General features: G+C 35.5%; 1 protein-coding gene across 5 annotated transcripts in view; it reads left to right on the top strand.

The window, feature by feature from the left end:
- The window catches only part of Cyb5r4 (cytochrome b5 reductase 4), a 106,215-nt gene extending 94,531 nt beyond the window's left edge, over positions 1 to 11,684 (top strand). For 2 of the 5 annotated variants that reach the window (XM_074078711.1, XM_074078695.1), the window contains 2 exons: positions 8,117 to 8,281; positions 11,161 to 11,684. In XM_074078711.1, coding sequence (XP_073934812.1) covers positions 8,117 to 8,281; positions 11,161 to 11,215 — 220 coding nt within the window. In that variant the 3' untranslated portion in view covers positions 11,216 to 11,684. Of the gene's footprint in view, positions 1 to 7,141; positions 7,229 to 8,116; positions 8,282 to 10,142 lie in introns of those variants that run through there. The other 3 variants (XM_074078703.1, XM_074078701.1, XM_074078715.1) reach the window with 3 other exon arrangements.
- Positions 11,685 to 12,048: the final 364 nt, after the last annotated feature.

The following is a 12,048-nucleotide window of genomic DNA, read 5'->3' as shown; positions in this document are numbered from 1 at the left end:
TTTCTCTTTTAATGAGTAACTTTCACAAATTAAGGCTGGCCTGAACACTAACCCTTGAATAGTTACTGTTCTTTACCTTCTGAAAGCATAAACCTAAGAGTATTTACTGTTTAGGTAGTTGTATGACAATTTAGAAAGTGATTTTAAAAAATACAAATTCTTAGGTTTTCATTTGTCTTACTTTGAATCATTTATCAAGAAACCTTAAAGACCTAAATTCAAATTTCTATTTCTACTCCTCAACTTTCCATTGTATTGCTGAAATTTTATTACAAAATTACTTAGCTGTATGGGCCTGTTTCTTTATCTTCAAAATAAAATAATGATGTCTTTCTGCTTACTTCAGTAAGCTATTGTGAGCTTCAGAAAAGGTAAAGTAAGGCTTTGGAAACTGTAAAGCTGCCTCCAGATGTTTGGATTGTGATGATAGAGGATCTCCATAAATGTGTGTGCTTTCTTTCTTGACCTTTAGAGCTACTGTTTTTCTTTTTTTTTTTTTTTTCATTTTTCTTTTATTATTCATATGTGCATACAAGGCTTGGTTCATTTCTCCCCCCCTGCCCCCACCCCCTCCCTTACCACCCACTCCACCCCCTCCCGCTCCCCTCCTCAATACCCAGCAGAAACTATTTTGCCCTTATCTCTAATTTTGTTGTAGAGAGAGTATAAGCAATAATAGGAAGGAACAAGGGGTTTTGCTGGTTGAGATAAGGATAGCTATACAGGGCATTGACTCCATTCTGAGTGAGGTTAGCCTGGCTCAAAAGACCAAAAATCGTATGTTCTCCCTCATATGTGGACATTAGATCAAGGGCAAACACAACAAGGGGATTGGACTATGAGCACATGATAAAAGCGAGAGCACACAAGGGAGGGGTGAGGATAGGTAAGACACCTAAAAAACTAGCTAGCATTTGTTGCCCTTAATGCAGAGCTACTGTTTTTCATAGCTTCTTGACCTTTTGTCTAAGATCAAGTGTAGAGCTCCTATTTTCCCAAACATTTAAAAGAATTTGAATAGACAATAGGCAGGCTGTTTTAGTTGGCTTTTTTTTTTTTATGTATTTCTCATGAATTTTTGACAGAAATGTTAAGGTAAATCCCTTAAAGAAAAAAATTATAAAAACATTTAAAGAAATTTAGCTTTATCTTAATGAACAGATATTGCACTTTTAGTCTATTAATAAGAGTTAAACTTTATTTACAAATTAACTGATAAAAAATGTGTCAATAGCCTCTAAACATAAAGTATTTTTTAACAAAGTCACCTGTGTTTTTTTGTTTTGTTTCATATAATTTGGGTCAGTAGAATGGCATAGGCTGGAGGATTGAGGAAAGCCCCACCACCCTCCCTTTTTTTTTATACTTCTGGATGCCTGGCTCTAACCACACTTACCAGGTGAATTATCCTGGGCAGGTTGCTGAGAGAAGTGATAGTGTTCCCATCTCTAGCCTGCCTTTTTCTTCCCTCTTCTACTTCTCTTTCTCCTCTTGCTCTCCCATAAAGGCTTATTGATCGTTTTGGTAGTACTATTCAGTCAATACATAATTGTGTACCCTGTACATCCAAGGAAAATAAAAATTCAAATTTAATGTAAGGTAATTTTAATTAATCACATCTATATTTTAGTTGACATTTAAGGCTATTAATTTTTAAATATATATCAAATTATCCATTTCCATATTTTACCTCCCCTATGTCACTTGTAGTTTTAGTAGTAAAGTTTCTGATGACAGAATATGTTATCTGAACACACTCCCTTTTCAGTGTTGTGAATATTTTTTAAATTCACTGAAATTTTGTAGTTTAAAACATTGAAATACTCTCTAGAATTAAGTCTCCCCTTCTACTCAGTCCTTTGTGGAACATGGAAGAATAGAATATGGTTTCGTCTTCAGTAAGCATGCTCTTCTTGTGCTCAGAGTTTATCTAGACAGTATTGTTAACAAATGAAAAATTTTGAACTAATATTATGAAGTGGAAAATTGTTAACTGTGTGACCTGGAGCAACTTACTTGATTTGACTGGGCCTCAGTTTTTTCATCTACGGAACAAAAACATCAATACCTACACCAGCAGATAAAGATGCTTAGTCCAGAATTACCATGTTTATAGCAGACATTCATTTATTCATGAAACACGTGTGAGCATCTACCAAGTGCCTGTCCACAGAGGCACATCAGTAATGTGATGTGCATTGACTTACTTTCTCATGCACTCTGGGACGTATGTCTCTTCATTTTCCCTTAGTGCTATATACACACACATTTCATTTTGTATTTTAAGGCAGTGCAGTCATACTGACTATACTTTTTATAACTACATTTCCTGTTCAGTGTATACTATTTGTAGGTTCTCAACCTGGAGCAACCCCATTACTCACAGGGACGCTGCTGGAGAGGAGATGCTACTGACATCTAGTGGGTAGAGGCCAGGAATGCTGCTGAGATCCTACAGTGCACAGGACACCCCTCCAAAACAAAGAATTCTCTAACCTTAAATGTCAGTGGTGTTGGTTGGGAAACCATCTAGTATACCATGGTTTTTAATAACAGCATTGTATTCAGTTATGTGAACATAGCATAATTTACTTAATTAAATACTTCCTATTAGACACACTTCTGTATTTCCCTTAGCTGTTGAGGATAAAAATTCATCAGAAGAATCACTAGATCAAAATGTTCTAAGGCTGCTGATGCATTTTGACCATTAGTCTCTGAAAAGTAAAGTACTTAACACCCAATATTTTCCCTGGCTCTAATTTTATCATTATTTTTCCTTTAGAATGGATGGAGAGTTTAGTGGTTGGACATAGCAAAAAGAGAAAGTATTCCAAACAGCAAGGGAATGTGTTACAAAGGGCAGGGGATTATTTACCCAGTTATATGCACCAACAGAAGATCATTTGCATTACTTTAAGCTTTTCCATGCTCACTATTTGTAAAATGTGCTTGACATTGGATACAAAATAAGAAAGAGTACCCTACTGGTGAGAAGTTCTGAAGTTAGTAACTATAGAGTCTGTGCTGTGAGAGGAACAAATACTAAGGCATGAAAGTCTCAGGAGAAAAAGGAGTAATTACAGTTTTCTTGTTGTTGTTTTGGTTCCTGTTGTCATTGTTTTTCTAGACACGGTCTTGCTATGTAGCCCAGGCTGGTCTCGAACTCCAAATTCTTCTGCCTTAGTCTCCTGAGTGCTGGGATACAAGTGTGCACTATTGTGCCTGACCAAATAATTCCATTTTTGTGAGACTGGAGATAGCAGAGCTACATGGAAGAATGGAGTTTTGAATTGGCCTTTGGGAAACAAATTAGCATTTCTATGAATAAGAAAAGAAATTTGCGTAGTGGGATTTTATGAGTAAAGACATGAGGGCCAAACTGTTCTAGTATTTTAGTGATGGAGTCCAGTTTTGCTCCTAGAGTTTTTCTTTAGCTAGAGGAAAACAAAACAAAAAATAGGAAAAGGAAAATCTGGGGCCCTAACTATACTGAGATGCTAATCTGTGGGCAATGAAGAACCACTGCTTTTTTTAAAAAAATTTTTTTAAAAATTGTGCTGGGGATACATGGTGGCATTTATAAAAGTTCTTACAATATATCAGATGTATCATACTTGAATTTACTCTCTCCACCATTCTCCTTTATCCTCCCTCTGCCCATTCCTGGAATAGTCTCATTTTCCCATTTACGTACCTGTGCACACAGTATTAGTACTATATGCACCCTTTCCCTACTCTTCTCCCCTTCCACAACAACCACTCCCCAAGGACCTCCTGTTCTCTGATTTTATAAAAGAAAGAAAATGGCATTTTTGTTTGCTTAAGATAGTTATTCAGGGAATTTCCTTATGACACTTCCATGTGTATATGTATTATAACCCAAATTGGTTCATCTCCTCTGTTTTTCTTCTTTCTACCTTAAGCCCTTGTTATGGTGATTTCAACAGGTTTAAAAATTCTGTATTCATTCTTGTATAGAGAGTATATCAACCATATCCACCTCCTAACTTCCTCATTTTACCCTCCCTCTCTTGTTTGTGACCCTCCCCCTTAGTGTAGCCTGTTTTTCATAATGTTGCTGTATATATATGTGGTTTATATATATAAACCATATGTGGTTTATAGTCCACATATGAGAGAAAACATGTGTCTTTTGGTCTTCTGAGCCTGGCTAACTTCACTTAGATGATGTTCTCCAGTTCCATCTGTTTACCTGCAAATGACATAGTTTCATTCTTCTTTGGCTGAATAAAATTCTACTGTATATAAATATCACATTTTTTTAATCCATTCATCAGTAGTGGGTCATCTTGGCAGTTTCCATAGCTTAACTATCGTGAATACTGCTGCAATAAGCACGGGTGTGTAGGTGCCTTTGCTGACTTACATTCCTTGGAGTATGTCCTTAGGAGTGGAATTGGTAGATCATATGGTAGTTCTATTTTTAATTTTTTGAGGAGTGTCCATACTCTTTTCCATAGTGGTTGTACTAATTTACATTCCCACCAACAGTGTATGAAAGTTCACTTTTCACCACATCCTCACCAACATTTGTTGTCGTTTGTGTTCTTACTGGTAGCCATTCTAACAGGAATGAAGTGGAATCTTAATGTGGTTTTGATTTGCATTTCCTTCATGGCCAGGGATGTTGAGCATTTCTTTATGTGTTTTTTTGGCCATTTGGACTTCTTCCTTTGAAAAAGTTCTGTTCAGTTCATTTGCCCATTTCTTCATTGGGTCACTGATTTTTTGAGAGTTAGTTTTTTGAGCTCCCTGAATATTCTGATTATTAATCCCTTGTCAGTTGTATAGCTGACAATGATTTTCTCCCATTCTGTGGAGAGCTTCTTCAATTTGGTGACCATTTTTTTTGTTGTGCGGAAGCTTTTTCATTTCATGAAGTCCCTTTTGTCAGTCCTCTCTCTCAGTCGCTGAGCCATTTGAGTTCTATTTAGGAAGTCATCGCCTATGTCTGTTAATTCCAGTATATTCCGTGCTCTTTCCTGCACTAGCTTTAAAGTACAGGTCTTATATTAAGGTCCTTAATTCGCTTTGAAGTGATACTTGTACAGGGTGAAAGACATGGATTTAGTTTCAGTTTTCTGCATATAGATATCCAGTTTTCCCAGCAACATTTGTTGAAGAGACTGTCTTTTTTCCATTGTATGTTTTTGGCACCTTTGTCAAAAATCAGATGGGTATAGCTGCATAGATTCATATCTGGGTCTTCTTTTCTGTTCCATTGGTCTTCATATCTGTTTTTGTGCCAGTACCATACTGTTTTTATTGCACTGTAGTTTGGAATTGAGTACTGTGATACCTCCAGCATTGCTCTTTTTGTTCAGTATTGCCTTGGCTATTCACGGAAGAACCACTGCTTTTTAAGCAAAGAAGTTCCATGATTGAATCTCGGCTTTTAGGAGAACTAATATGGCCATTGTGTGTCAGACAGACTAAGACTAAGGCTGTTAGAGTAGTATTTTAGACAGGAGATACAAGGGCCTGATCTGGAGTTGTGGCAGTAAAATTGAGAAAGTAGGAGGCACGTGCAAGAAATATGAAGAGTAAGGCAGGTTTTGGAAGCAGAGGTGGTTTAGGAAACTGAGGAAGAAGAAATAAGCTGTTGGATATGCAAGCTCTGCATGTGCTTTAAAATGAATATACTTGTATTTCAAGACTTTTTATTTCACTGCAGTCAATCTGCTTTACAATAAAAAATGTTAACAAGGTTATTTACTTTCATTGACATTTTAGACCATGTATGCATTCATCAGAAGCAAGTCTCTTCTTTTTCCCTTTCCTCTCTTCTTTTTGCCATATTGCTTTGCATTTTATGAGTTAAAGGTTAGTTCCAGCTAACCTTTTCAATAATCCTAGTCCTTCCTGATTCTTTTGAAATCACAGGGCAGAGGGGAATTTGGAATTGTTATTGATGTGCACTTTCATGCCTCTAGCAACTCATTGCTAAAATTGCTTCCAACAGTGAGTTGGCCTTCATTCAGAAAAATGCAAGAGAACAGATTCCACAGACACTACTGTGTCTTTATATGCTGTAAGAAATCATTCATTCTTCATCTTAACTTAGAATCATTCCTGCTCCAGTTTAAGTAATTTTCTCTTTCCGTGAAGAGATAAGCAGGATAATAACCACTTTATAATATTCTTACATTGTGTCTCTGGCACTTGTTCACTTTTTCCATTAAGTGCCTAAAATTAGAGCCATGGGACCATTATGTGAATAGATATGAAATGCATGAGAACTTATTCCATTTATGCAAGAATCTCAATTATTTCTCATCATCTAAGTAGATGCTTATGGAAAGTATACCATTGATTGGCCTTTTTAAAAAAGTATACCAGTAAAGAAAAATTGTAAGTATTTATTGTAGATTATAGGGATTTAGCATTAATTTGTATGTCTTAACAATTTTATTCCATTGAAAGTTTGTTGGAAATAGAACTGTAAGAGACTATCTTTTAACTTACTGGAGCACAGTGTTTCTTTTATCCAAATATCTATGTATAATTGGAGATTTCTTAGGGCATTGATCCTGTAGCTGCTTTTGGGTCCCCTTTGATAATCTGATGAAAGATTATAAACCATCCCAGAAAAATTCACTTATTAATTAATATACATTTATATGTATAATTTCATAAATGACAATATATGACCATGACAGTTTTTATTTTTAGCTCATATGGCTTCTTTGTCATTAAATTCCTTTATTCATTCAACCAATGTTTTTTGAGCTCTTACATTCAACCAGGCCTATATGCAGTGTTGAACAAGACAGGAATTCTGCTCTTACGGAGCAGTAAGCAAATATCACACTCTGAAATTATCTAATGTTATCTCAATTTTAACTGCCAGGAACAAAAAAGTAGGTTAGTGAAGGAAAGTACAGGTTGAATATCCCTTTTATCAAAAATGTATTTGGTGATAGGGCATCCAACTGTACATTCTAAAGTACCAGAGGTGTTTCAGATTTTGCATTTTAGAATATTTACGTATACTGGTTGAGCATTTCTAGTCTGAAAATCTAAAATTCCAAATTCTCCAAAATCTGAAACTTTTCAGCATTATGTTGGTACTCAGAAGGCTTTGGATTTTGTAGCATTTTGTATTTTGTATTTTCAGGTTAGAGATGCTCACCCTGTATTTGGGGAGGCTGTTCTATCCAGGGTGGATTAGACTTTCTGCCAGTACTAAATGGTAACTTTGTAGGTAAGAACTAAAACATAATTCTTTATGTGCTTTGAGTATAAAATCATAGAATATTAGAATTGTAAGACAATATGTGATTTCCCCACCTTGCTCCACAAATGGACTCGTAAGAAGTAAGACCTAAAGGAGATAAAATAATCATCTTTGTGACTACAGACTTGCAACCTGAAGGGCCATGAATAGAAGGAGAAGGAGAACATTTCTACAATGTGTGTAATAAAGGACCCTAGACTTTTGGGGCCATAGCACTTGCTTAAGTACATGATGCCTAAACTAACAACAAAAGAGTGAGGGGAAGTCAAACCATTGTAGAAAGAAGAGTGAGAGTCGGCAGTGCTATACAAGAAAACTGAGAGGAGACACAGTAGGACTAGGACTTGGTGGTAAATTGAGTATGCAGGGCAAGATACAGAAAGGTTCCCAGATTTCCAGCGTATGCAACCACATGGACTGGCACTGTTCACAGAATTAATATCAGGTATGGGGCAGGGAGCTCTCACAAGATGAGGTTGACAGCCCTTGAACTGCCAACAGTAAGAAGTCAGAGGTTTGAGCCAGAGATTAAAATACACATATCACCGGAAATTGTTTTTTACTTTGATTTATACAAGCAGATTATTAATAGTGTGGTGTTCTCTAAGATCCTTGGAGTTCTCTTTCTAATGAGTTTAATAAAAATGCTAAATTACTTATCTGTAACAAAAGCTCATCCTTAGTATGTTTGGATTATGTTTTGTTAAATCATTACTTATAATCTACTGTAATAATATATCGAGTGTATAAGTCTCGATATATTGATTTGTTCTTTGGGGCAGATGTTATATTGAACTTCAAACATGCTAATATATTTAAAATAATAGACTTTTGAAAATTGTTTCTTTTCCTTAGATTTGATGCTGAATTTGTTCTCTCAGCACCTAACTCAGAATGGAATGGAAAACAGGGACACATTTCACCAGCTCTTCTTTCTGATTTTTTTAAAAGAAGTGTAGAAAAATCCAAAGTCCTCCTCTGCATTTGTGGACCAACACCATTTACAGAACAAGGAATAATGTGAGTAGTAGTGTGGTAGGAAGTAGAACCTACAACACCTTAAAATGAATATCTTCCATAAAAAGCAGAGGACATAACTCTCAGTTTTCCTAGTCATATGAACCTACAGTTTTATAATCTGTTATGGTTAAAGAAAATAATGAAGGTTTTGATCTTCATTTAGGAGAGGGGTTGGAAGCCAGATTTTTCATAGTGTCATACATGAACACAAAAGTAAGACACAGCCAGAAATCACTATTTTCTGCCAATGAATGACATAATGGACAGTTACAAGATTGGCGCCACAGTCTTCTTTGGGACAGCAGGCTCAACCTCTTCTTTCCCCAAATCTTTATAGTATAAATACTAGTTAATAAGCAATGATCATCTCAAATAGTTTACCATCTTCATTCTCTGCACCTGGTTAAAAGGTGTTAAATAATAAATATAGTGATCCAAAAATGAGGCATCAATACAGAAAGGAGACACTAGAACATAATAAGGCTAAAATAGAATCCTACATAATGAAAAATCAGTATAGTGGCCACTGATTGAAATTTGTCTTGATACGATTTAACTCTAAAATGACACTTTAAAATATTTAGTTAAATACAGCCACTGTTGAGTTTTTAGATGATTTTATATATGACTGCCTTAAATGTTTTGGATCTTATTTTTGTTTAGTATGTGACCAAGTGTAACATTTTCTTGGTAACTTTTTATCTTGTTCTTTTATTTTTAATTATGAAAATTATTGCCTTAATCAAAAAATTTTTAATTTCTTAGGAAAAAGTATTTAATTTCTTAGCAAAAAAAAAGACTAAGCTGTATAAGGCTAAGTAGAGGATGGTCATCTTCTGAACTGACACTATTTCAGAAGTATCTTAATGAGTACTTTATAGATTGCATTTATATTGTTTTAGAATTATAAGGAATCCAGAGATAATTTAAAGTATATGAGAAGATGAATACGTAGAATGCAAATATTCTGCCATTTAATATAAGGGAGTTGAGTGTCCACTGAGGTGGCTATCCATGGGTGGGCCTACAACCAGTCCCCCTCAGTACCAAAGGACAACTGTATAACATCTCAAACATGCTCTCCATATTTAGTGAACATTTGTCAATTTGTATGATAAGACAACAGAGAAAGACTTAGCGACCTATTTTTTTTTTAACTACAGACAGGCAGCTTATTACAACTTCACCAATAATGCTCTTTTGATCCACTAGTTGCCCACTTTATTACAGAGATGAGAAAAACAGTCTCAGATCAAAAGGCCCACACTGTCTACTGGTGTAAACAAATGCACACACTCATAGCTAACATACAACTCATAACACTGTATTTTTTTTTTTTTTGTGGTACAGGGGTTGACCTTGTGTGTGCTAGGCAAACACTTAACCACTGAGCTACATCCCCAGTCCCTATAACTATTTTTAATAGAAATAAAATCAGATGCTATGGAAAGTCAGGGAGAGACCTGGGTTGTATGTCCTAGAGAGATGGGATCTGCATGGTCAAAAAGACCTGTGCTTTGAATGATGACTGAAGTTTACCAGGCAGAGAAAAAAAGGAGCAGATGCACTGAGAGTAGAGGTATTTGGAATACTGGACTGGTTTGGCTAGAGTGAAGGCCCTTGCCTGGAGGAGATAGACTGCATGACTGGAAGGTAGGGTGGGTTCAGATAGAGATCCTAGACTGCTGTTTCAGAACTCCTGTGCCACAGTGTGTAAGTGTGTGTGAGTTGTGGAAACTGTCAACTGGGGCTTCAGTCCGAGCTCTTCCACTATTTTAATAATCATCTTGAAATCATTTGCTGGGTGTCCTAGGGTCACCTTCTTAACCTTTCTCAGCTTAGTGTGCTTATCTATAAACAGGATTAAGCAGTAATACATGAGAAGTATACATGAGAAGTGCATACCATAGTGAAACATACAGTAAGTACTAAATAAATGGTGGTCATCTTCAGCAGCATTTTAAACCATTTCTGTGGTTTTTGTCTCCGTTTGTACTGTGTTCCAAGTTGAATTCTATTTTAGCAGTATGTCTTCTTTCTCTGCTCAGTGAGGGAGAATGAGGGTAGAATGTTAGAATCAGTTCCTTACTTTGAAAACTGGTAGACTGACAAAGTGGCTCAAGCAGTAAAGCACCTGCCTAGCAAGTGTGAAGCCCTGAGTTCAAACCCAGTGACACAAAAAAAAAAGGAAGAAAGAAAACTGGTGAATAGAGAAAGAAAAAAAAAATCAAGCATTTGTTCTGCCTTCTCTAGATGAGTCATACTACTGAGTAACCACATAGTAAATGGCAGAACTTTTTCTTTATAGAATTCTTCAGCTGAACAAAGAATGATAAAAGTAGAATATCATCTATCATTAATGGCTGGTAGCGTCCAGTTAGAGAGTTAACTTGGTATTATGTAACCCTGGCTGGAAGAATGCTACCCATAATGGCTTGCCATTAAATTGTGGAAAATGTTATTAAGAAATATGACCAAGATGCAGCAAAATGAAGGCCATGAAAGAATCAACAAATAAGTCTGATGTTTTTTCAACAATTACATTGAAGTACCTTGTGGGTGGAAGGAGGGAAACAAAGATCTTATAAATCAAAATATACCTAAAAGATTTACTAGCCAGTTTCATTGAGTAAATTGTAATAAGATCATGACTTAAGCAGTTGACATAGTCATGACATTTATGAAATGGCTGAAAATTTGAACTCTGCCTAGATAGTTGATGGCATTTAGGAATTGATTTTTTTAGATGTGAGAATTGTATTTTTTAAAAAGTACATATGAAATGTAAAAAATGAAAAGGCACTATGGTGTGGTGGTAAACTTAGATTGTATTTATCTTGAAACTTTTTCCCTAAGAAACATGTACTTTTGTTTTTCAGGTTGCTGCAAGATCTTAACTTTTCCACAGATGAGATCCATAGTTTTACCGCATAATGAAGAGTTGTCATTGTCTTTTATTCAAGGAATTTCTCTAAATTTGTGGTTATTTAAGATTTTTTTAAGAGAACAGTTTTTGTATGTACTAAAAGGTTGACTAGAATCCAGGTATCCGTTTCTTAAATGAAATCAAATGTTCCTTCGTGTAGGTAACTTCTTGGCTTTATTTTTTACCATAACTTATTTTATTACAGCTATTTGACCTGGAACGTCAATCATGGCAACAAATGTACACAAGATTCTTTGTTGTGGATTACACGTTTCCTTACCATTGAAATTGTATCACTGTTCTACAGTAATCACTTGTGTTTTATGACATGATAAAGTAAATGATCACTTTGATCACGTTTTTTATGCTATAAAATGTCTTATTAGCAATACAGATTCAATTTTACATTGCACTGTTAACTCAGGAATTGATCATTTATGTTCTTGTTATTAATATTAAAACGAATGCAGTAACTTATTAAGTGATCAAAACAGTTTTGTGTGTGTATATGGCATTGATGCAGAGTAGAATAAAATTATACTTAAGTACTTTTTAATCCTTGTGCTAGAAATGTAGTTGAATGTAACAATAGTGGACCAGTGTCTTAAAGGGAGTTTTAAAAGGAACCAATAGAAGATATTAGAGACAGTTCACACATGCAGCTTTGACTAAATATGTTGTAGCTTAACTAAGTCTTGACAACTATTTTGATTCTTTTCCAAATGAATGCCAAAGATATCAGGAAAGGGTGAAAAAGTAGCATCTAGTCTATGACCTTACTTGATTCCCCCCCCCCCCCCCGGTATTGGGGCTTAAACTCAGGGCCTCATGCTTGCTAGGC

This window comes from Castor canadensis, chromosome 1 (genome assembly GCF_047511655.1).
Source record: "Castor canadensis chromosome 1, mCasCan1.hap1v2, whole genome shotgun sequence".
Classification (NCBI taxonomy): Eukaryota; Metazoa; Chordata; class Mammalia; order Rodentia; family Castoridae; genus Castor; species Castor canadensis.
This window is presented reverse-complemented; position numbering and strand designations above follow the sequence as displayed.